At 40.7% G+C, this 23,742-nt stretch overlaps 7 protein-coding genes across 7 annotated transcripts; 4 read left to right on the top strand and 3 right to left on the bottom strand.

The window, feature by feature from the left end:
* The first annotated feature begins 264 nt into the window (after window positions 1–264).
* On the top strand, window positions 265–2,864 carry BCR41DRAFT_324324 (S-adenosyl-L-methionine-dependent methyltransferase). Its single transcript, XM_022021543.1, has 4 exons — window positions 265–445; window positions 637–1,493; window positions 1,678–2,044; window positions 2,197–2,864. The coding sequence occupies exons 1-4, from the start codon at window positions 316–318 to the stop codon at window positions 2,835–2,837; spliced, it is 1,995 nt and encodes a 664-aa protein (XP_021880211.1). The 5' UTR covers window positions 265–315; the 3' UTR covers window positions 2,838–2,864.
* Window positions 2,865–3,121: 257 nt separating this feature from the next.
* On the bottom strand, window positions 3,122–5,989 carry BCR41DRAFT_324321 (hypothetical protein). Its single transcript, XM_022021542.1, has 4 exons — window positions 5,716–5,989; window positions 5,448–5,565; window positions 3,741–5,284; window positions 3,122–3,622 (listed from the first exon to the last, which is right to left on the bottom strand). The coding sequence occupies exons 1-4, from the start codon at window positions 5,815–5,817 to the stop codon at window positions 3,137–3,139; spliced, it is 2,250 nt and encodes a 749-aa protein (XP_021880210.1). The 5' UTR covers window positions 5,818–5,989; the 3' UTR covers window positions 3,122–3,136.
* Window positions 5,990–6,142: 153 nt separating this feature from the next.
* Window positions 6,143–9,391, top strand: BCR41DRAFT_324318 (MCM-domain-containing protein). The gene is made up of 8 exons (XM_022021541.1): window positions 6,143–6,423; window positions 6,547–6,673; window positions 6,867–6,995; window positions 7,147–7,316; window positions 7,443–7,686; window positions 7,785–7,974; window positions 8,094–9,017; window positions 9,129–9,391. Exons 1-8 carry the CDS (start codon window positions 6,272–6,274, stop codon window positions 9,356–9,358), a joined length of 2,166 nt encoding a protein of 721 aa, XP_021880209.1. The 5' UTR covers window positions 6,143–6,271; the 3' UTR covers window positions 9,359–9,391.
* Window positions 9,392–9,516: 125 nt separating this feature from the next.
* BCR41DRAFT_338148 (legume-like lectin family-domain-containing protein) lies at window positions 9,517–11,568 on the top strand. The gene is made up of 6 exons (XM_022022103.1): window positions 9,517–9,846; window positions 10,161–10,279; window positions 10,409–10,600; window positions 10,730–10,897; window positions 11,039–11,215; window positions 11,323–11,568. The coding sequence occupies exons 1-6, from the start codon at window positions 9,711–9,713 to the stop codon at window positions 11,467–11,469; spliced, it is 939 nt and encodes a 312-aa protein (XP_021880208.1). The 5' UTR covers window positions 9,517–9,710; the 3' UTR covers window positions 11,470–11,568.
* Window positions 11,569–11,642: 74 nt separating this feature from the next.
* Window positions 11,643–13,289, bottom strand: BCR41DRAFT_356349 (ribonucleotide reductase). Its single transcript, XM_022024633.1, has 2 exons — window positions 12,758–13,289; window positions 11,643–12,418 (listed from the first exon to the last, which is right to left on the bottom strand). Exons 1-2 carry the CDS (start codon window positions 13,269–13,271, stop codon window positions 11,835–11,837), a joined length of 1,098 nt encoding a protein of 365 aa, XP_021880207.1. The 5' UTR covers window positions 13,272–13,289; the 3' UTR covers window positions 11,643–11,834.
* Window positions 13,290–17,387: 4,098 nt separating this feature from the next.
* On the top strand, window positions 17,388–19,109 carry BCR41DRAFT_102912 (Asp-Glu-Ala-His box polypeptide 38). Its single transcript, XM_022019319.1, has one exon. It carries the CDS (start codon window positions 17,456–17,458, stop codon window positions 19,007–19,009), a length of 1,554 nt encoding a protein of 517 aa, XP_021880206.1. The 5' UTR covers window positions 17,388–17,455; the 3' UTR covers window positions 19,010–19,109.
* A 22-nt stretch (window positions 19,110–19,131) lies between these two features.
* Window positions 19,132–20,037, bottom strand: BCR41DRAFT_356343 (hypothetical protein). Its single transcript, XM_022024632.1, has 3 exons — window positions 19,727–20,037; window positions 19,514–19,600; window positions 19,132–19,374 (listed from the first exon to the last, which is right to left on the bottom strand). Exons 1-3 carry the CDS (start codon window positions 19,974–19,976, stop codon window positions 19,175–19,177), a joined length of 537 nt encoding a protein of 178 aa, XP_021880205.1. The 5' UTR covers window positions 19,977–20,037; the 3' UTR covers window positions 19,132–19,174.
* Window positions 20,038–23,742: the final 3,705 nt, after the last annotated feature.

The following is a 23,742-nucleotide window of genomic DNA, read 5'->3' as shown; positions in this document are numbered from 1 at the left end:
AAAAAAAAAGAGAAGAAAAGCATATGAAAAGATATGATATGATCAGAAGTAATGCTATTAGTAACGATACATTTTTGTTTTATTTTTGCTTTTTCTCCAGCGAGAAGGGAGAAGGAGTTATCTTTTTTTTTTTCTCGTAAATGAAAACACTTTTATGAACCTGTGTAAAATAAACAAATTCCCAACAACAGTTATGATTTGTGGCTTGGAATAAATAGCTTTTTTTTTTTTTTTTTTTTTTTTTATTGCAAAAGTCTGTGCGTCCTACTTTTTCTGCTCCTTCATTCCACACTGCATTACATTGACTCACCCACCATGAGCAACCGCATTCTACAGGCTGGGGCCTCTGACGACGCTGCAGCGGCCATCAACGCCAGACGTCAGTCGACCTATTCACAGGCATATACTCAGTCTGAATATTCAGAGTCTGAGTTTGGTGATCAAGGTATCAATCGGTCCACATCTGTATAAAGCTATAGAAGTTAAAGATAAAAAATCATAGGGATGAATTATTACAATATTGTAGAGCTGAGACTAGTGATCCATTCTGGATAGTATTGATACCAATTTATGATTAAAAGGATCCTAATTTTTTTTTTTTCTTTCAATGTATTTATTACCTTGCTCCTAACCTAGATAACACATGGGATGATTGGGAGGAAGATGAGATGTCATCAAGTGAACCCAAATGCTTGTTCTGTCCCGAAAGCTTTCCATCTGCACGTGAGGTCTTTCTTCATTGTCATCAAATCCACGGGTTTGATTTTTTAAAAAGTCGGCAACGATTGAATTTAGACTTTTATCAATCAATTCGCCTGATCAATTATCTCCGTCAACAAGCTGCTACAGTTGAAGGGTTTGATCAGACCAAAGAATGGACATTGGATGGGAAGGAAGCCTTCCTAGCGGATGATGAGTATTTAAGACCGGTGATGGAGGATGATTCATTGTTGTATGCATTTGAGGATCTGGAGATCGAAGACGACGACGACGATGATGATCGTCATGGATCACGGGAACAGAGTCAATACCAAAATCAGGATGATTATCATGAGCATGGTACAGGATTTAACAGCAAGAATAAGGCAAAGATGACAGAGTTTTTAATGCCTCAAGGAGATGTCAAGAGGATGGAGCGATCTGTTTATGAAGATATTGAACCGACAACAGAGTTGGAGGCCAAATTATTGAGACAATTGCGTCAGGCAGAAGAGAGGATGTTTGCACTACAAGTTCAGTTACATAACACCGAGGCTCAGTTTTTGGAGTACAGAGCTAGAGTCAAGGAATCATTTTTTGACACATTGGAGGATGCAACTGCCAGGAGTGTTGTTTCTGATATTCCACAATTATCATCTCGTCGAGAGGATGGTGTTGTGATTAAAGCAGATGATAATGGTGGTAATGGAGGAAAGGTGAATGTGCCTGTGGATGAAGGCAATTATTATTTCAACTCATATTCGCATTCGGATATTCATCAACAGATGTTGAATGTAAGTAAAAGTGGAGACAATAAACATATATTAGCAGGAGAGAGAGGAAGAGGGGGAAGAGGAGGGAAAGAGTTTCAGGAAAGGAATATGTGTTGATCATGGCTTTTTTTTTTTTTTTTTTTTTTTTTTTCATTTATTTATTTATTAATTTTCTTTTATAATATTTATATTTGTGAACTACAAGGATCGTGTGAGAACAGAAGGCTACAGAGATTTTATTTATGAAAACAAGGACATTTTCAAGGGTAAGACTGTATTGGATGTAGGATGCGGAACAGGCATCCTGTCTATGTTTGCAGCTCGAGCAGGAGCAGCCAAGGTGATCTCAGTCGATAACTCGGATATTATTGAAAAAGCAAAATTGAACGTTATTGAGAATGGGCTCCAAGATGTGATCACACTGGTCCGGGGTCGGATCGAGGAGATTGATCTACCTTGCCAATACGTTGATATTATTATCTCAGAATGGATGGGTTACTTTTTGTTGTATGAGGCCATGTTGGACTCGGTTCTGGTAGCCAGAGACCGTTTCTTGGCTCCTGGAGGCATCTGTAAGTTTACTTTTTCTGTCTTACTACTGTTATAACTGTCCTGTTGGTCTGTTTGTTTGTATTAATCTTTTTTTTTTTTTTTTTTTTTTTTTGTTTTTTTGTTTTTTTGTTTTTTCTTTCCTCCTTCCTAATTCCTTCTTTCACATACACAGTGGCACCTTCGCAAACAAGGATTCTTTTCACTGCTTCATCGGACGAGTCCTTTTTGAATGACAGTATCCACTACTGGAACGATGTATATGGATTCAAGATGTCATCTATGAAAGAAGACGGCAAAGTTCTTCAAGAGGCCGTTGTGGATTATATTTCTCCAGAGACAATTGTCACCAACACAGTAGCGATCAAGGATCTACCCCATCAGACGATTACAGTGGCAGGATTGGATTTTGTATCAGATTTTGAACTGGAGATGCAACAAGATGATCAAGTATGTGTGTTTGTAGGCTATTTTGATACATGGTTCACACGAGATGGTCGAGATGTACCCATGGATATGGGGATTTCAAAGGAGGAGCTGAGACGACATGGAATGAATGGATTCACAACAGGACCTGTGTCGACAAGAGCAGAGGAAACTCATTGGAAGCAAACAGTGTTTGTGCTGAAGAAACCGATTGTGATGAAGAAGGGTGACAAGATCAAGGGAACATTCTATTGTACCAAGAACCAAAAGAATCCTCGAGCATTGGATCTTCGTATTGTATATGAAGTGATCCGAGGAGAAGGGACGACAACAGTTAATTTGAAAGAAAGGGAAATAGAAAAGGCGGACTTGACCTTCTTCCTTCGTTAAAGCCATTTTTTTTTTGTATTTACATGCATAAACATTTATAAAAAACTTTGACTATTCATTCACGACGTTTTTTGTGTATTGTAAGCGGTTATAGTATGCATTGCATGAACAACGACAACGTGGCAAGAGCAATCTATCTTTTTTTTTTTTTTTTTTTTTTTTTAATGTCTAGGATAGGAAACGATCTAAAGAAAACAAAAAGATTGATAATAATGCTACATGAAATGGAATCAATTGATCAATGATAATGCCTTTTTTTTTTTTTTTTTTTTTTTTTTTTTGTTCTCCATGTTTTTGTTTTAGTAAAGGCCACTGTCTGAGCGCTGTTTGACGTTCTTCTTTCCTTTCTTATGTTTCTTGTTTCCAAGTGCACCAGCAACACCTCCTTCGACCCCCATATCTGCCAAGTTTTGAGCGACCATTTGCATCCTCATCTTTCTAGAGACATAGCCTTGATTGTCTGTTTGTTGTTGATGGGGATACATTTGGACACGAGTCATGCCTTTGGAGAGATCAACTGCAGTCTTGCCCTTGACTTTAGGCAAGTACGAAGTAGAGGGAGCTTGTTTAAAGAAAGTGTTGTCAATGGCTGTGGTCTTGCCTGTACCCGATCCAGTGTGAGACAAGGGTGTGACAGAGTTCATGTTGATGTAGGTTGAAGCATTAGCGGGAAGACGACTTGTGGGTAATTGTTTACGCTTCTTGAATCGATCGAGTTGGTTATGCTCCTGGTTGAATTCAATAGAATCTACACCTGGAGGAGGCGTGCAGTAAAGCAATTTTCCCTAATAATAATAATAATAAAACAAAAAATATATGAAAAAAAGGTCCTTGGAAAGACTAGTACATTTATATATTCATGGTCATTCTCAACAAAAAAAGGAAAAAAAAAAAATTACTTACATTGACATAATCCTTCAAAATGTAACGGGCAGCGCGAGATTCATCCGGGTTACCTTGACCGGCTTTTGTAAATCCACGGGCAACAGCGTAGGCAATCAAGAATTCTTCTGCAGTGGGTACACCAGTTCCTCCTTCTTCCTCACTCAGGACTGCGATCTTGATACCATAGATGGCCTCAAGAACTTCCTTTGGGATCCTCTTGGCGACCAAACCAACTGATCCTGTAAACTCACGCAATTGATCGATTGGCAAGACACCATTACAGACCATGTCTCCCTGTGTGGTTGCAAACGAAGGGAACACCAGTCCGGGACAATCGCAAAGAATCATCTTGGGTGTCAAATGAATCGTTTGGAAATGTTTGGTCTTTCCTGGTGTGGACGAAACAGAGACAGCATGCTCACCCAGAAGGGCGTTGATGGTGGAGGATTTACCAACGTTGGGATAACCGACGAGACCAATGGACATGATCCCATTCAGTGGGTTCCGAGGATCATCAATGATGGGAGTCTCCTTGAGGAAGAGCTGATAGAGTTCTTTGGTGTCACGGATACGGGTGCGCTCATCGTCCTTCTCGGTTTCTTTGATAGCTTTCCAATGAGAATGTGTCTTGTTGGGTTTATCTTCTGTATCTTCTTCTTCTGTATCTTCTTCTTCTGTATCTTCATCATCTTCATCATCATCTTCTTCTTCCTCCTCCTCCTCTTCCTCCTCTTCTTCTTCCTGCTGTTCATCCTGATATTTAGTAGTAGTAGTGATAGCAGTAGTGGTAGTAGTAGCAGTAGTAGCTTCAGACGATGAAGAATCTTCAACAGCCTTGCTTGTCTTCTCTTCAGTATCCTTTGCGGAGCTGTCGTTTTCTTTTTGTGCTTTTTCATTTTCATCATCAACAACATCATAGTCTGCTTCATCTTCACCTTCATCCTCATCCTCATCATCCATGTAATCCGAATTGGCAGCCTTCATCTCCGCCAGTTCTTGAGCCAGAGCTTCAATTTTATCCTTCTCGGCCTGTTCCTTATCCAGTCTTTCTTTTGCTAAAGCGGCGGAGAAGAAAGTATAACGGATGCCTTCGGAATCAAAGTAATCAGCCCATTTTTTACGTTGTTGAACTGTCAGATAATCGGCCTTGTTGATCAATAAGAGATTCTTTTTACGAGGGTCGACTTGTTGAACATAGATTTCCAAATCAGTGGATCTGAAGAACAAAGGGTTACGAGCATCGACGATTTGAACGACCAGATGAGAACGTTCGATGACACGCCAGAGTTGACGCCAGACCTCGATATTACGTTCAAAGGGGGTCAAGAGTAAGGATTCACGTTCCGCCAAGGTGGCAAGGGAACGACGCCAGTCCAAGAAGGATTGACGTTCCATCCGTTGAAGTTCTGAAGCAGTTGTGGTGGAAGTCCAAGGGGGGCGACGAGGAACTGTAAGTTCTTTTTTGAATTCTTTGTGTTTGGCGAGGGTTTCTTTTTCCTTGTCAGCAGAGAGCATGAATGGGTTTTCATAATGGTTGGAAATGACTTTGATGTTCAGTTTTTCTGTTTTTTTTTTTTTTTTTTTTTTTTTTTTAAAAAAATAAAAAAATAAAATAATTGGATGTATTAGCATTATAAATCAATCAAGAAAACAGAAAACCCAAGCAATATTGGATCAGTATTATATTGTTATGTGTTATTGTCAAAAAAAACAAAAAAGTTTTACCTGCAGTGAATTCTGTACCAGCCAATTCTGCGGTACTTAAGAAAGACTCAAGATCGCCCTCCTGTGTGACGGATTGGAGACGAGTCCAACTGGCACCATCATCAATATCAGCTGAGTGCTGTGGGAAAAATAAGAAAAAGGCTCTCAATGGATTAGATATAAGAATAAACGAGCCATTTCAATGATGTCAATTGAAACCCTTCTTTTCCTTTTTTTTTTTTTTTTTTTTTTTTTGTTAATATGTCTTTATACACAGATATAAACGTACAAGGCGCTCGTCCCCGTCTTTTGGTCTGCTACGGCCTTTGAAGCGTGCCTTAATGAGGGCATTGCCTAGACCAACGTTCTTTTTGCTTTTTGGGAGTACCATGAAGAATGGGGAGGAGTAGAAAGGAAGAAAGGAGAGATAGATAGAGAGAGAGGAATGAAATGAAAGAAGGAAGGAAGGAATGTATGCGGAATGGAAGAAATATGAGAAATGGAGATGCTTTTCAAATAATGATATCCTTTCTCTCTGCCTGACTAATCATTACTTCGCTGCGGCAAACAAACACACAAAAAAAAAAAAAAAAAAAAAAATCAACAAACATTTTTAGGACTGGTTATATCACGTGGTTTTAATTAAAAATGAAAGACGCGTATTTACAACTGTTGGACAAAACAATAAACAAACTTGTTTGAGTTTACAGGGACGAGTTGGTTCTGGCTCAAAGAAGAAAAAAAAAAAAAACACGTCCTGCCTGCTCTTCTCTTCTGGTCTCTCCCCTCCCCCCCTTGTCTCTCCTCTCTCTCTGTCTCTGTATCAAACAGGCTTCAAATTAACCATGGCTAGTATTGGATGGGACGCTGGGCGCATTCACACCGCTCAGGTGCTGCCTCCACAACAGGACGAAGAGCAGGCCACTATGGACAGAGTGCAGGAGATGTTCTATGCCTTCATCCAACAGTTTCACATCAATGGCGTCTACATTTACCGGTAACAAAACACAATGGCAATTAAAAAAAAAAAAAAAAAAAAAAAAAAAAAGTCATGTTGTCCGGCAAAGTAGAAATTCATTCATCTCTTTTTATTGCATTGCTTCGCATTGTGTTTTTTTAGTGATCAGTTGCGTCAAAATATTATGCTCAAACGCAATCTGCTGGAGGTGGATATGGGTGATTTGATCTCTTTTAACCAAGAACTGGCTCATAATCTCTCTCAGAGACCTGCAGACTTTTTGCCTTTGGTATGTCGTTCATGGACAGGAGTATTCATTCACTGCAACAATGCAACAATGCAACAATACAACACAACAGCATTGGTGATACTGATGGAAAACACGAATAGAAGAATAGCTGAATGCGCCTGATACTGATTTTTTTCTTTTTCTTCTTTTACCATGGGCATGGATGGTGGTAAAATCTATTGGAAAATGTTAGTTTGAAAGTGCTGTCAAGCAGCATGCCAAGAGAATTTTGTATACCAATGCAGCCATTGATGTGGAGATGGACGACTTCCAAGTAACTCTTCATTCAAGCGCCAACCTGATCAAGATTCGTCACCTTAATGTAATTTGCTGCACCCACACTTCTCTTTGTGATTCCTCATTGAGTGCAATGAAGCATACCTCAATTTTTTTTTTCTTTTTTCTTTTGAAGAAGAACATCATATCATGGAATAACCAAATTACCTTCCTTCCCCTCGCCTCCAATCAAACAGGCCAATAGCATTTCCAAATTGATTCGTATTTCGGGCATCATTATTGCTGCATCGCCTCTGACGTCCAAGGCCACAGCTCTGCAGATCCGATGCAAATCCTGTTCAAAAACGAAGCGCATCCCTATTCAAGCTGGATTTTCAGGAATCAGCATGCCTCGCACTTGTGACCTGTATGGCAATAGAGCTTTTTCTTCTTTTTTTTTTTCTTGGTCGAATTTGAAGTATTGTTCAACATTAAATAGGACTCAAAGAGGAGACGCACGCTAATATTATTTCATTTATTTTGTAATTTCCAGAAATATGGACGCAGAAGCCAACCCATCAGGATGCGGTTTGGATCCATATGTCGTTGACCATGACAAGTCAAAGTGTGTAGACCAGCAGGTCTTGAAGCTACAGGAAGCACCCGATGATGTGCCAGTTGGAGAGTTGCCTCGTCATGTCTTGTTGAGTGCTGATAGAGAGTTGACAAACCGTGTTGTCCCTGGATCCAGAGCTACTATCATGGGTATCTACTCTGTTTTCCAAAACAAGTCCGGCGTACGTATTCTTTCGAATGTCTTGGTTTTTTGATACCAATGGTGCTGACCTGTGTGATTAAAGCTTAGTTGAATATCGGTGTCTTTTTTGTTCATTAGAAAGGAAATGCTATTGCTATTCGCACACCATATATCCGCGTTGTTGGAATCAGAACAGATACAGATGCCACGGGTCGCAGAAGAACTTTCACAGACGAAGAGGAGGAAGAATTCATTGCCATGTCTCGTGAGCCTGGTCTCTATCAAAAATTTGCCAACAGTATCGCACCATCTATCTTTGGCAATCATGGTCAGACACAGATTTTTTTTATATATATTTTTTATATTTTTTTTTTTTTAGACGTTCTGAATTGTGTATCTGACTCGATATGTTCTCCTTTCGTTATACTTCAACCGTATTGCCAACAGATATTAAGAAGGCTATCTCGTGCTTACTCTTTGGCGGATCAAAAAATGTGTTACCGGATGGAATGAAACTTCGTGGAGACATCAACGTTCTACTGCTCGGAGATCCAGGTACAGCAAAATCACAGCTGCTCAAGTTCGTAGAGAAAGTCGCACCCATTGCTGTTTATACTTCGGGAAAGGGTTCCTCGGCCGCTGGTTTGACAGCATCTGTAGTCCGTGAGCCCTCAACACGCGAGTTCTATCTTGAAGGAGGCGCCATGGTGCTTGCTGATGGAGGAGTGGTCTGTATTGATGAGTTTGACAAAATGAGAGATGAGGACAGAGTTGCGATTCACGAAGCTATGGAGCAACAGACCATCTCTATTGCCAAGGCCGGTATTACTACTATTCTCAACTCTAGGACATCAGTGCTGGCAGCAGCCAATCCCGTTTTTGGACGATATGACGATATGCGCTCCGCAGGCGAAAACATTGATTTCCAGACAACTATCTTATCTAGATTCGATATGATTTTCATTTTGAAGGATGAGCATAATGAGAGCAGAGATATGACCATTGCGCGACATGTTATGAATGTTCATATGGATCGACCCAGCGAAACCGCGGCAAGTGAGATCAGCATTGAGAAGATGAAGAACTATATTAGCTACTGCAAGCTCAAATCTGCACCACGTCTTACAAAACAAGCATCTGAGAAGCTCAGTAGTCATTTTGTGGGTATTCGCTCAACTGTGGGACATATGCAGGATATGGAGGGCATTAGGACATCAATCCCCATCACAGTCCGCCAGCTTGAGGCTATCATTCGTATCTCGGAATCGTTGGCCAAGATGACATTGTCTCCTCGTGCCACAGAGGAGCATGTTGACGAAGCAATCCGTCTTTTCAAATTTTCGACCATGGACGCCGTCAATGCTGGAACCAGTACGTATCATCAATGCAATGATTTTTATTTTTTATTAGCACTTCTATGTTCTTTCATCAGTAGATAAAATGATTATTATCTGATACAAAATTGTTGGAAACGTGCTGTAGTGGATGGACAGAGCCGTCAACAGGGAGCACAAGAAGTGCGTCAAGTGGAAGATGCAATCCGCCGTCGTGTGGCTATCGGATCTCAGATCCCTACAGCCATCCTCATCCGTGAGTTGGAATCACAAGGATTCAATACACGCAATATCGAGCGAGCCATCTTTATGCTGGAACGACAGGAAACATTGCAATACACCAACATGCGCAAGAGTTTGCGTCGTCAGCGCATGTAGATATGATCTTATAGCAAACACATTCAAACAAACTACAAAAATAAAATATAATTTAATTCGAAAAATTGGGCTAGGGCTTGTGACATTACCCCTTAATTTCCGAAGCAATGGTGGTACACGACCAGAGCGAGCTTTCATTCCTTCCTTCCTTACGCGTCCACGTCTCTTAGTTCTCTTTCTCTCACTCTTTACTCTAAATACATTACCTCTATTTTTTCCTCGCTGCTACACGAAATCAGCTCTTGAAGGACCCAAAACATCCAACCAAGCAATAGCGCGGGATCTATAAGTTCAGTAATATAAACAGAGGAAAAGCATACTTGGACACTTTCACCGAAAACAAAATTCAAACATGAGGAAAGGGTTCTTCTCCGGAGTGTTGATGGGTATTGCACTGCTCGCAACTACTACCATAGTCAGAGCAGATGATGATGATGATGATGGCGTGCATCCCCTCCGTACTCATTCCATTTACATGCCATACATCGGTAAGAGCTTTTTCTGTCATCAGATCATACCTGTAGTGCATCATGAAGGCTTTTGTCATAGTAAAGAAAAAGAAACAAAAAAAGTATTCTTAAAGGCAGTGAGAAAGAAGAAAGGATGGTGTATACTACGAATGTTCCTTTTTTTTTTTTTTGCATTCACGTCATCTCGCGTGTTTCTTTTTTTGTGTTCATGGAGGTTAAGAGATCACTTCTAGTGTGTGTATGAACGTATGAAGATTGAGCCCAATAAAACGAGCAAGCATGCTATCAGGTAAACTATTTTTAACATTTTTTTCTTTATCTTTGCTTTTTAGATCAGGATTTACAGAACCGTTGGTTTGACTTTGGAGGCGATGCGCTTATTAATACGAACAAGCACGTCCGTCTCACTAGCGATGTCCCCTCACAGACGGGATATCTATGGAGTCGCCTTGTAATGAAAAACTGGAAGCAAATCTCTTTGCTTTTGCTATCTTTAATTGCATACAAGTCCCAGTCCTACAAAAAATCTGACAATTGCACTTTTTTTTTTTTTTTTTTTTTTTGTTGTTAACAAAAAAAGCCTATTACAGCAGCCAACTTCCAGGTCGAATTCGAGTTCAAGGTGGATGGCAAGAGCGATGGACTTTGTGGCGACGGTTTTGCAGTATGGTTAACGAAGGAACATGGAGAGATGGGTCCTGTTTTTGGAAACCGTGATAATTTCGAGGGCGTGGGTATTTTCTTTGATACCTATGCCAATTCTCGACAAGCAGTAAGAAGAAGAAAAATTCTAATCAACACTATTGAACGTAAAACGATCAGTCTACTTTTCTTTCTCCTTTTCTTTGTTGTACAAAGTAATAACTTCTGTGTTTTATAACCTTTGTTCTAATGCATTTAGCACTCGTTCCCATTTGTGATGGCCATGGTTGGTGATGGCCGAACGAGCTATGACAATGCGAATGACGGTCAACCTAATAATGTTGGATCATGCGAAGTGGATTTTAGACGTAAGGATATTCCTACCAAAGGCAGGATCACATACTATCGTGAGAGCGGCACCCTTACTGTAAGTTTCTATTGGTTCTAAAAAAATGGTTCTTTGGAGGCTGTTCAATGTTGTCACTCAAAAGGCATGGAAACGAGTATTAGTTAGGAAGGCAAGGATTATTTGATGTACTCACTTTTACTTTTTTTTTCTCTTCTTTAGTTCCAAATTCAGACTGTCGCATGGGACCAGTGGGATCCCTGCTTCACATTGTACGACGTCAAATTGCCTCCACTCTCGTATCTTGGCTTCACAGCTGTCACGGGAGAAGTTCATGATAATCACGACATTATCTCTGTTACGACCAGTACTATGGCAAAGGCTGGTTATTCACAGAAGGTAAGAAAAGAAAAAGAAAAAAAGGTACTAAGACAGATATTATTCCAAACCATTCCTCTCTTCTAAACTTTTTTTTTTTTTTTTTTTTTTTTTTTACGTGTTTACAGCAAGCAAACAATAATACGCCTCCTCCTCAGAAAAAGACTGGCGTGATGTGGTATCTCAAGTTCTTGGCGGCTTGTGGTGTCTTTGTTGCTCTGATCATGGCCTTTAAACTGTCCAAAAACAGCAATGGCGGTAGTAAGCATTTCTAAACAAACACAAAAGGTGTCTTTTTGGGACAAATTCGACCACAGCAAAATCAATTTCATTCAGTTGAATTAGTTGAAATAAAATTTTTTATATTTTTCTTTACACGGTTCCATTTACATTCATGACATGTAAAAGGAAAGATTCTTTTATACTTGTGTTGAAGCAAAGTAAACATCTTGGAACTGAAGGATTTTTATTTTCATACTTTATTTACACTTTTTTTTTTCTGTCTGCATCATTCACATTCATCTCACTAGAGATTTTGGTGTGATAAAAAAGGAAATAGTAAAGGATATAGTAAAAAAAATAATAGGTACTGTACAGAAAAAGTATATGAAAAATGCAAGGTTAAAAAAATATATATATTTTAAAAGTCGGCGTCGAGAGTAAAAGTGTTGGCGCTCTTGTCTGCAGCAGAAGCAGACATGACACCAGCCTTCTGGTAATCCGAGACACGCTTCTCAAAGAAGTTGGTCTTGCCCTGAAGAGAGATCAAGTCCATAAAGTCAAAAGGATTCTCAACATTGTAATGTTTTGGGTTTCCGAGCGCGACCAAGAGACGATCGGCCACAAACTCAATGTATTGTTTCATCAACTTGGCATTCATACCAATCAACATCACAGGGAGAGCATCGGTCAAGAACTCTTGTTCGATCACAACAGCCTCTGTAATGATAGCATTGACACGTTTTTGGTCAGGACGAGATCTCAACAATGAGAACAATAAGCAGGCGAAATCAGTGTGGAGACCCTCATCACGCGAGATGAGTTCGTTGGAGAAGGTCAGACCAGGCATGAGACCACGCTTTTTGAGCCAAAAGATGGAAGCGAATGCGCCAGAGAAGAAGATGCCTTCAACAGCAGCAAAGGCGACCAAACGTTCAGCAAAGGTTGCGTCCTGGTCAGAAATCCACTTCATGGCCCAGGCAGCCTTCTTGCGAATGCAAGGAACTATAAAAAAAAACACAAAATAAAATAGAATATGTTTTGTTAGGACAAAAAAAAAAAGTGTGGATTACTTGGGCTGAGCTCAAAGAAAAAAAGAAAAGGAAAAAAAAAAATTCAGGTACGCAACCACAAACTAATCAAACTAGTTTTGCGTACAGACAATTGTTTTTGCTTTAAAAATTTAAAAAACGCGGTACTTCAATAACACAATAACACAATAACACAAGCCATTAGAACCTCATTGGAATGAGAAAAGGGGAGGGAAGGAGAATGAGGAGAGGATGAACAATGCAGAAAAAAAAAAATTAAAAAAAAGTCCCTCCTTCATAAATTGACACTTACTAGTATCGATGGCATCAAAAAGATGGTCGCGTTGAGCAGGTTCTTTGACATAGGTGTCAATGAGAAGAGAGTACATCTCTGAATGAACATTCTCAATCATGATTTGGAAGCCATAAAAGCATCTTGCTTCAGGGATCTGGACCTCATTCGAGAAACGTTCCAAGAGGTTCTCATTCACAATACCATCGCTAGCAGCAAAGAAGGCCAGGATGTGTGAAACGAAGAATCGTTCATCTTCTGTCAAACGGTTTTCCCAGTCATGCATGTCCTTGGAAAGATCTACTTCCTCAGCAGTCCAGAAGGATGCTTCAGCCTTCTTGTACATCTGCCAGACCTCATGGAACTTGATGGGGAAGAGAACGAAACGACGAGGATTAGGCCTGAGAAGAGGTTCGTCTTGTTCAGACATCTTGAGGTCATTCATCTTGGCGGCAAGAGAAGCAGCAATTTGGAGATCAGCGTCTTGAGTCTTGGAAACAACAGTCGTGGCAGGGGTGGTAGCAGTAGTGGCCATAGTGAAAAAGAAAGATTGCTTTATAAAATATTAATGACAATCGTTATGGTAATAAAAGAAGAAAAAAAAAAAAAAAAAAAAAAAAAAAGCTTTGAGTGAGTGAGTGAGTGAGGATTATGACTGGTAAAGAAGGAGGTGTGAAGTGTGGGTAGATCAGTCGTATTTGAAAGAAGGTTATTTGTCTAAATGAGGATTAATGAAAAGAGGAGGAGTTGAAGAAAAGAGCGAAGAAGAGGAGCGTATTTTATAGACAAAAGAGAAGAGAACGCGTCGAGATTGATAAGTGCAAAATGTAAATAAACAAACATTAAAGACGCGGTTTTTTAAGAGAATCTTAAGCAGCACGACTAAAAGTTAAGTTATGTTGATGCGTAGCACGTACGATCATTTAGAAAGACATAACAAAGGGCAAAGGAGTCCAATTGCGCGGACGAAAAATGTAATTAAGCCACAAAAGGAAATTGCCTTCGTATTGAACACAAGATTTACGCCCGTTAGAAGTGTGTGCCCATCTCAATAAAAAATACTTAATAATGAACTCATCATACGATCATACTATTCATGGTTGATTGGGATTGTGCCCAGCCGTTTTTTTAAGATTCATGATCAAGATACCCACTGATACACTGGGAGGCTTGGGCTTGAGCAGATAAGATCGAAAAAAAAAAGAAAAGTATCCCACATCCTCTTTGCAACGCAATATGACGCAGTACCTCATTATTGCTTTTTTTTTTTTTACTCTCTATCAAAACTCACCTCTTGACTGATTCCCAAACCGTACTGTTGTGGTTGATTCCTCGACAGCGGAATAGGTCGCTGCACTGAATATTATTAATTTGTAATAAATATTTAACAAAGAACGAGCGAGGGTAAAATCTACAAGTGGTGAAGGTCTGAAGGAGTTGTTCGTCGGGTTCTTTCGGTTTATTGCCTTATATTTATAGATATAAGACCTACTGGTGGTGGCTTTTAATATATTTGATTTTGCCTTGTTTCGCCACCAATCTCTTGAAAACTTCTACTGCCTAGTGGGCAAAGCCGATCAGTGACACAGCCAAGCTTGGGCTTGGTCCGTGCCAAAGCCAATTTTGTGACTATCAATATGAACACCAGAATTCAAGCCACTAAAGAATCTGGCCTTACTTCAGCACCTGCATGTCCCCTAACAAAACTCCACCATCCCATCCCATTCATTTCAATGTCTGACTTAGAGCATCAGATCGCCATCGATCTCTCAAGAGCACTCAATCTAGTCAATGCGAATGACTTGCTCGCAAGACAGGTCATTCAGATTGCACGGAATCATAAACAGGCCAACGGCTTCGTCAAAGGTAATAAAAACAGCACACGAAACAAAGCTTTAGTTCCTATTGTCTTTTAAAATTTCACAACCTTTTTCACTGCCTTTCATCTCCTTTAAAAGTGCACTAATACTAAGCTCAAAATACTGTTGTTATATTATGGGTTTTATAGCATGCGCAGCTTTTGGCAAATTCAAAGATGAGTTTTTGTTCGACGTATACACAAAAGTTCAGAACCATGATCGAGAATTTGGTGTCAATGGTCCTGCTGGAACAAGTAAACCAGGATCAAATAATGTCAGTAATGGGGGGCGAGATGATCCAAGGAGCAAATCAAACGATGCAGTGGAATCATCTGTTGCCATGACCAACTTTACGCGAGCTTATGATGATGAAGAGGAAGCAGCACCGGCCCCTACTTTGCCAGGAGGGTTGATCATCAAGAAGAAGAAGACTGCAGTGGATGACCAACATGTCTTTAAAGCACCTGCGCTCCCTCCAGGTGTATCACGCTTTGGCCTCGACAAATTGGCCAAAGAAAAACGAGAAGAACGAGAACGTGCAGCAGCAGCGGCGGCGGCGGCGACGGCGGCTGCTAGTGGCGACAGTCGTAGTGAAAAACCATCAGAGTCCAAAAAGATCAGACTACAGGTTGAGGAAGAGTTGATAAATGGAGATAGTCTATCTGATGCACAGGAAGATACCCGAGATGTAGAGATGGATAGTAAAGCGAAGGAGGGCAATTCAGAAAAACCGTTCATTCGGCGAGGAGTCCAACCGCAGTACAGAACTAAGCGCATGGAGACACCATCTCATCATGGCGGTGTCAATCAGGAAGCATTGCGTCGTGCAGAAGAAAGAAAACAACGTGACAGAGGTCGTGGAGGTTTGTATGACAGAGCCCAGGATAGACGTGACGAAGACAGAGATAGGAATAGAGATAGAGGCAGAGATAGGGATCGGGATAACGACAGATACGGTCGTACTGATTCAAGGTCAAGTCGAGATAAAGAATGGGTTCGTGATCGGGACCGATACAAAACAATCGATAGGGATGACAGAGACAGACGTGATGATAGAGAGAGAAGACATACTGAAAGGCGCGATGATCGTTTCCGTGAGCCTGCTACCCCACGGAGAAATGACTTTACAGAGCCTCGTACCCAACGTTCCAACAGGAGCGAATGGGATGCCACGCCTGCAAGGACAGGTCGCGACACTGATAGCTTCTTGCAGGGTGGATTAACGCCAAGACGAGGTAAGTAGTGGTTACTTAAGAATTCAACCAAAAAAAAAAAAAAAAAAAAAAAAGAGAGAGAGAGAGAAGCTATATTTTACGCAGACCATTAATATTGATTTTCTGATTCCAATAGACTATAGGCCGCCTACACAGAGTAGAGGGACATCTGACTGGGATACGTTTACACCGCGCGTCTCTTCGTCAGGTTATAATGATGCAATCGATACCTTCCCTGATGATGACCTTGAGGATGTTCCTGACAAAGATGAATGGGAGAGTGAGCAGCGTCAGGTTGATAGAGATTGGTATAGCATGGAGGAAACTGGAGGCGCTATGGATGACATTCATAATCCTTTTGCAGACTACGAGGAGCATGATGCTAAAAAGGAAGAAGAATTGGAAAAAAAGCAGATGAAGAAGATTTCTGCGCGCCAAGCTCAATATAATAAGGACAATGAAATGTGGGAGACTAATCGAATGCTGACTTCAGGTGTCTATCAGCGCAAGGAGGTGGATACAGATTTCGAAGATGAATCTGAGGCGAGAGTGCATTTACTTGTGCACGATATCAGACCACCATTCCTTGATGGCCGTGTTGTTTTTACAAAGCAAGTAGAAGCAGTTCAGTCTGTTAAAGACCCTACGTCCGATATGGCTGTTTTTTCAAGAAAGGGCAGTGCTCTTGTTCGAGAGAAACGTGAGCAGGCAGAGAGGATGAAAGCGGCACCGAAATTCCAAGTTGCTGGAACAGCCCTTGGTAATGTCATGGGACTTGAGAATCCTGAAGAGAAGGCGCAACAGGAAGCGGAAGCAGCTGCAGCGAAAGTTAAGGAAATGACTGATGAAGATGACAACATGGATGGCAAGGGCGATTCTCAATTTGCATCTCATTTAAAGGCATCAGAGGCTGTCAGTGCATTCTCAAAGTCAAAATCAATCAAGGAGCAGCGCCAGTACTTGCCTGCATTCGCAGTAAGAGAGGAGCTCATGCGGGTAATTCGTGACAATCAAGTGATTGTTGTAGTTGGAGAGACTGGTTCTGGTAAAACCACACAGTTGACGCAGTTCTTACATGAAGACGGATATAGCACATTTGGAATGATTGGTTGCACACAACCTCGCCGTGTTGCGGCCATGTCTGTCGCTCGTCGTGTCGCAGAGGAAGTTGGTTGTAAACTTGGGACTACTGTTGGATATGCAATCCGTTTCGAAGATGTTACTTCATCAGAGACTGTGATCAAATACATGACAGACGGGGTGTTGCTTCGCGAATCTATCCGTGAAGGCGATTTAGATCACTATTCTGTCATCATTATGGATGAAGCCCACGAGCGGTCGTTGAATACAGATGTCTTGATGGGATTAATGAAGAAAATTCTGGCTCGGCGGCGCGACTTGAAATTGATTGTCACTTCAGCAACTATGAATGCAGACAAGGTAAATTATTCACTCCACTAATGCTAGGTGCTTTTCTTTTTTTTTTTTTTTTTTTTTTTTATTTTTTTATAAATATATGGTTGGCTGCAAACTTATATGAAGGATATGCTATTCTTTCATTGTTTTTCAAATAATTTTAGTTCTCGTCTTTTTATGGAAACGCAGCTACGTTCACTATCCCTGGACGCACTTTTCCTGTCGATATCATGTTCAGCAAAGTGCCTTGTGAGGACTATGTAGATAGCGCTGTCAAGCAAGTGCTTGCAATTCACCTTGGGCAGCCTGCTGGAGATATCCTTGTGTTCATGACCGGACAAGAAGATATCGAAATCACTTGTCAGGTCATCAATGAGCGGTTAGCACAGATCGACAATGCACCGCCATTGTCCGTCCTACCTATCTATTCACAAATGCCAGCAGATCTGCAGGCCAAGATTTTTGAACCTGGCGAGAACAATGCCCGCAAGTGTGTTGTAGCGACTAATATCGGAGAGACTTCACTTACCATTGATGGTATTTTATATGTGGTTGATGCTGGATATGTAAAATTGAAAGTCTTCAATCCCAAGATCGGTATGGATTCGCTTCAAATTACACCTATCTCACAAGCAAATGCTAATCAACGGTCAGGCCGCGCTGGACGTACGGGGCCAGGAACGTCATGGCGATTATACACAGAGCAAGCATTTGTATATGAGATGTTTCAGAATCCGATTCCTGAAATTCAGAGAACTAATTTGGCGACGGTTGTCTTACAACTCAAGTCACTCAATGTAAAGAATCTGCTCGAGTTTGATTTTATGGACCCTCCACCACAGGACAACTTGCTCAATTCAATGTATCAACTCTGGATCCAAGGTGCACTTGATAACACAGGAGAGCTCACACCTTTAGGAAAGAAGATGGCAGTTTTCCCGACAGAACCTTCGTTGGCCAAAATGTTAATCGTGGCTGAAAAGATGGGCTGTACGGCAGAAATCGTCACGATTGTGTCGATGCTCTCTGTGCCCTCTGTTTTTTATAGGCCCAAAGAACGAATTGAAGAATCCGACTCTGCACGTGAGAAGTTCTTTGTCCCAGAGAGTGACCATCTGACGCTCCTGAACGTTTATACACAATGGCGGTCAAATGGATATAGAGATGATTGGTGTGTAAAACACTTTGTGCAACCGAAGGCAATGCGCAAAGCTCGTGAGGTCAGATCGCAATTGATGGATATGATGAAAACAGAGAAGATGCCTTATGTGTCGTGTAACACAGACTGGGATATCATCCGGAAATGTATTTGCTCCGCTTATTTCCATCAAGCAGGACGGATTAAGGCCTTGGGTGAGTATGTCAATTGCCGTACGGGTATGCCTTGCCATCTACATCCAACGTCTGCCTTATATGGGCTGGGCTATAACCCGGATTACATCGTGTACCATGAGTTGGTGATGACCTCGAAGGAGTATATGCAGTGCGTCACATCCGTGGATCCACATTGGTTGGCAGAGTTGGGGCCAATGTTCTATTCTATAAAGGAAAAGTCGTATACGCATCGAGAGAAGCGTGCAGCAACTAAGGCTGAGGAGGCAAGAATGGCTCTCGAGATGGATTTGAAGGAGACGAGGGAGAAGGAAGAACGGGAGGCGGCTGCAGCGGCTGCAGCTGCTGATACCCTGGCTGGAGGATCAGCTGTAGAAGCAAGGTTCAGGATCGCTACTCCAGGATTCAGAGCGCCAGGAACACCTATGCGGAAGCGAAGACTTGGCATTTAGACATACCTATAGAATTGGTTATCATTTGTTTAAGAGAAAATATATGTTATGTAATATGTATATTAAATGATTGAATACTTGAACTTGTAAACAAACAAACAAACAAGCAAGACGATAAAAAGGGTGCACAATGCATTTTTTATTTTTAATTCTGAGCACGGGTGATTACTTCGAGTCTTGCGCTTCATCACGTTCTTTGAGTAGTTCACGAATATGAGAGGCGACATAGTACTGATCTATGACTTTGGTTGACAAGAACTTGGCACCCTGGATACTTTTGCAGCACTTTGTAGATCCACACCAGCATGGGAATGGCTGATCCATCTCCCACTCACTTGAGGGATAAAAGAACGTCAAGGCGTCACCTGAATGGAAAGATTATGTATAAAAGAAATGTTTGTTTGCCAGTAAGGTGTTAATAGTCGTTCAATTCGCTATTGTTTCCACATTCCACGACATGATGTCATATGTATTAGCTCGGGAGCAGAAGTGAAATAAAGAAACCTTTCTTAATGTCCTTGGCTGCTATAAGCTTCATTTCGTCGGTGTCAAGAGTGACTGAAGGGTCGCATGAGTGGTTTAGAAAGACGACTGAAGGATCCCAAAAAAAAAAAAAAAAAAAAAAAAAAAATCAATATTAAGTTGATAAAGAAAGAAGCTTGACAGTAATTTTCGAGGGACAATATATATATATATATATATATATATATATATTACGGTCAGAGTTCAGTTCGATATGCGAGTCCTTGGATACTTGAACGCTACTGTATCTTTTCGGTCCTGGTTCCGTGCCTTCAATCTTACAAATGATTTGGCCTTGTTTAAAATCCTGAGAAGCAACTAGCTGCGAGTTGAACGATCCTTCTGCATAAAAGACCTCAAAGAGGCCTGGATGAGATGGTTTATAGGCCTCTTTTGTGCCAGCAACATCTACAATCGTATCTTGTTTTTCATAAGTTGAAGGCATTTTTTTTTCTTCAAGATTTTTATGAAAGTGATAGAAAGGATTGTTAGAATTTGCGCTGGAAGTGAGAAAGTTGAAAGCAGCCACCTGATAAACAGCACAATTTTTTCTTTCCAGAAACAGCACGTGCCTGAAGCAGAAACAGCATGCACTTGATGCAGACACAGTTCATCATCTCAGCTTGTGCCACGTCTAACTAGTCTATTGATGATCCTGGAGCATTGTGTTCACATTCACCATCATCTTTTAAAATTCATCACCATTTAATAACTTTGACTTGTGGAGAGAATCAATAACGGAAATTGTATTCTCTGCAAGCCCAGCAGGGGATGAGTATCGCCACTGTCAATGAATTAAGGCAACGAATCCATAGAATATCCCATGACTCGTATTTCCTTAAAGACGATTCCAGTTTTAAGATCAACGATAATGTTGGGATCACCTCTATTTTCAATTCTAAGAGTGCCACTTGTATGAAAAGGCCGTGTTATAGATGTCTAATGTCGTGTTGGTTGTGATATAGTGTAATACTTGGAGAGTAAGACGATGGCGGATAGGGAGATTTATCATGTAATGCTAATACAAAGTCTTCTGGCGAGGCTTCCATAACATCAACAGACTATGAAAAAACTTTTGTATTTGCGGACCGCAGGGATACGTTAAATGTAGTCATGGTTGAGACGCGTTTAGACGCTGCACAGCAAAGAGAACGCTACCGATGTTAATCATTACCCAGCCGTAAATGAAGGAAAATGTTTCCAGAAAAATAATCATATCCATGTCTCTTTTGGTAAAGGATATGGAGGTCTTGCAGAGGGAAAGACAGTTCGAACCCAACTACCAAACTCAGCGCTCTTTTCGACTTTGATAATACCTCTGAGCCTATCGATATCGATGGCATCATCAAGCGGGGCTTCCACGGAGAAAGGAGACAAAGCTGAGCCTCCATCGATGATGTAGAAGAGTTTAATGTTATTATTCACTGTATTTTGTTGGCAGATTTATGTGAGAGAGAGGTTCGTGCAATAGGAAGTAAGGAAGCATTGACCTGCTCTGGAATAACATTTTAAAAATGCAGCCATAGCCTTGCTACTCTCCGATTTTGTTACGACAAGTATTCAAAATGGAATGCTTTTTGGTTATATTGTAAGCTCGATCTCAAGGAGGGCAGTATTCGAGTAACAGCACCTGCAATTTCCCTTGAAGGCCTCTACTACATTTGCACACAGCACACAAATATATTTAGGCATGTAGGAAATATCCCTTATAGGCGTGCCAACAAACATGGTTTAGCTTTGCAAAGTACCGTAGTGATGCATCTTCTGCACTCAGGGTTAGTGGCCATTCTGATCAAATGCTGGGCGGCACTAAGGCTTTATGCTAATCTCGATTTTTTTTTTTCCTCTACGCATTTGATACCACCGAATGACCAAGAGCGCTTACATCCATCGAGTTCAGCTCCACCAATGCCTCAAGATCACCCTAATATAAAGCTGAAGAGGTGTTTTTCCAGTGCTTCAAACAAAGTGCACTGAATACAAGTATGTGATATGTCTTACCTTGATAACTGAAAAGACGGCCAGGGTCAGGGAAAGGGAAGTAATACCCAGGATCGCGTTTGGTATGGTGAATGTTCCTAGCTACTCTATAAGGTATACTCCATGGGTTCCTTCTACAAGCTACATGTACATAGCCTGCATAAATACGAATTGCAAATTGATTTCCAGAATCCATTGCTTTTGCCATAGTGCACTAGCTTATTCAAATCTCTTGAGATATTTTTCATGTTGTTTATTTGTAATAGGCCAACAACTTCCATAAATATCCTCTTTGTTCCTGAGCCTCACAGCTATGTCTGGGTGGCTGTTACCCTAGCGACAGCTATCAGGACAAAGACGGCTAATTTGACAGCCTCACGGTGTCCTGTTATCTCCCTGCGCAGCCTACGTTTTCGTCTGTCTCGAATAAAGATATCAGTCTCTGTTACTGACAGCAGTGTATCGTACTGATGTACTGTACTGAACATACGACTTGAAGTTTTCTTTAGTAAATTTTTACTTACTATTTACTTAAACATAGTAAAAAAAAAAAGTAATTGATTTTTTTTTTTTTTTTTTTTTTACCGATGTTTGTAAAAATTTACTGAAGAAAACTTCAAGTCGTATGTTTAGTACATCAGTACGATACACTGACTGACAGCATTATACTATTTATCCTTTTTTTTTTTTTTTTTTTTTTTTTTTTTTCAAAATAATGAAATAAATGTTGGGCGGCCAGTGCATTGTCCTCTCGCTTGAAGTATCCATCAGTTATATCTATTAACGGATCAACGCTATCAGCGTCCATGGGAGCATCTATATTTTCCATACTTACCTGAAATACGACATAGAGTAAGCTGGGCTGTTGAATGACAGGTGCTGTAAAGAAGGGGCTATCCGCATCCTAGTTGTCATTGTCCACCCACTCAAGTGACTATTCGGTCATATAAAAAATTCTTTTTGATCGGAATTAGATGCTCATTAAGCTAGATATTCCATTTGGTTTAAAGAGATTCCAGCTGGCCATCACAAATCCATTCGGATTTTAGGAAGGCTATTGTTATAAAAAGCGTAGAGCCTTGCACAAACAACGAGGCGAATTGGAGAGACCTAGCGATTCACCATGAACGGGCACTAGGGTGGCTTCGTCTCGTGGGGGCGCGGCCACTCGTCTTTGAATAATTTTGACCGATCTTTGGCGGAGCAGTCTACGCCTTCTGGCCTAAGTCCCAAGCCCCAAGGCTTTCCAAGACTTCAGACTTAGGGCTTCATGGTATCGCTACATCTAAGACGTAGCTCTCAAGCGTCGAGCCCTAGGTTGTGAGGAGAAAAGACCGAGGAACTCAAATGGGAGCACTCGGCGGTTCTGCTAATCTATGTAAAATGAAATAACTATTCCTATATGATAAGCAATTGATAATTTCGCAAGGAGCTAAAAGTTATCAACACCCTACCATTCCTGAAAATAGAAATCAAACTTACACAAAATTTGGATCAGTTTACTTTGCTGCTGACAAGAAGCAAACCTTGGCTCCACAAGTAAGGGCTTATAGATCAAGGAAGAAATGAATTCATATATGTTTTCAAGTCCTTGGCAACAGAGTATGATCGATAGATTCATGTGAATATGTCAATAGAGCCCATGCGCCCAAGTAGCAGTTGTGATCACAAGTTGATTTCGATGAGTCTACATGAGTTGAACATAATAATAGTCATAGTATCAAGGCCCTATCTTACATGCACGGCATGTGCGTAATCGCTGTTTTCAGGCTTGGCACCAATCATGCAAGGCATTTTTTTTCTTGCGCGAGGTTCCTTGTGTTAAACGGAGAGACAGAAAGCTTAATAGACATACAAACACACCAATATTAAAAAAAAAAATGTACATGAATGTGAGCAAACAAGAGGAAGACACTGACCAAATAGTTGATGTGCTTCTTTGTTGTAAATACTATCTTGCATCGCGGTTTTTTTATTGTTTCGAAAATATTTGGCGGTACAAATGTGGAACAGGGGCGAGAAATTTTTTTTTTTTTTTTTTTTTTTTTTTTTGATTCTTTTTTTATTCATCACTGTCAGCTCTGTGGTGTACACGAACATGTACCAGGCTATTGAACAAATAGTTGAATCGTCTCTTTGCTTTCTGTACATTTAGAAACACATTTTGCATCGCGGTGTATTTTTGTTTTTGTTTCCTAGACAATTCGAATCAAACGGGAGCCAAAACAAGC

The sequence above is a fragment of the Lobosporangium transversale genome, assembly GCF_002105155.1.
Source record: "Lobosporangium transversale strain NRRL 3116 chromosome Unknown BCR41scaffold_25, whole genome shotgun sequence".
Taxonomy (NCBI): Eukaryota; Fungi; Mortierellomycota; class Mortierellomycetes; order Mortierellales; family Mortierellaceae; genus Lobosporangium; species Lobosporangium transversale.
Note: the sequence above shows the minus strand (reverse complement) of the source record. Positions and strands in the feature narration are given on the sequence as shown.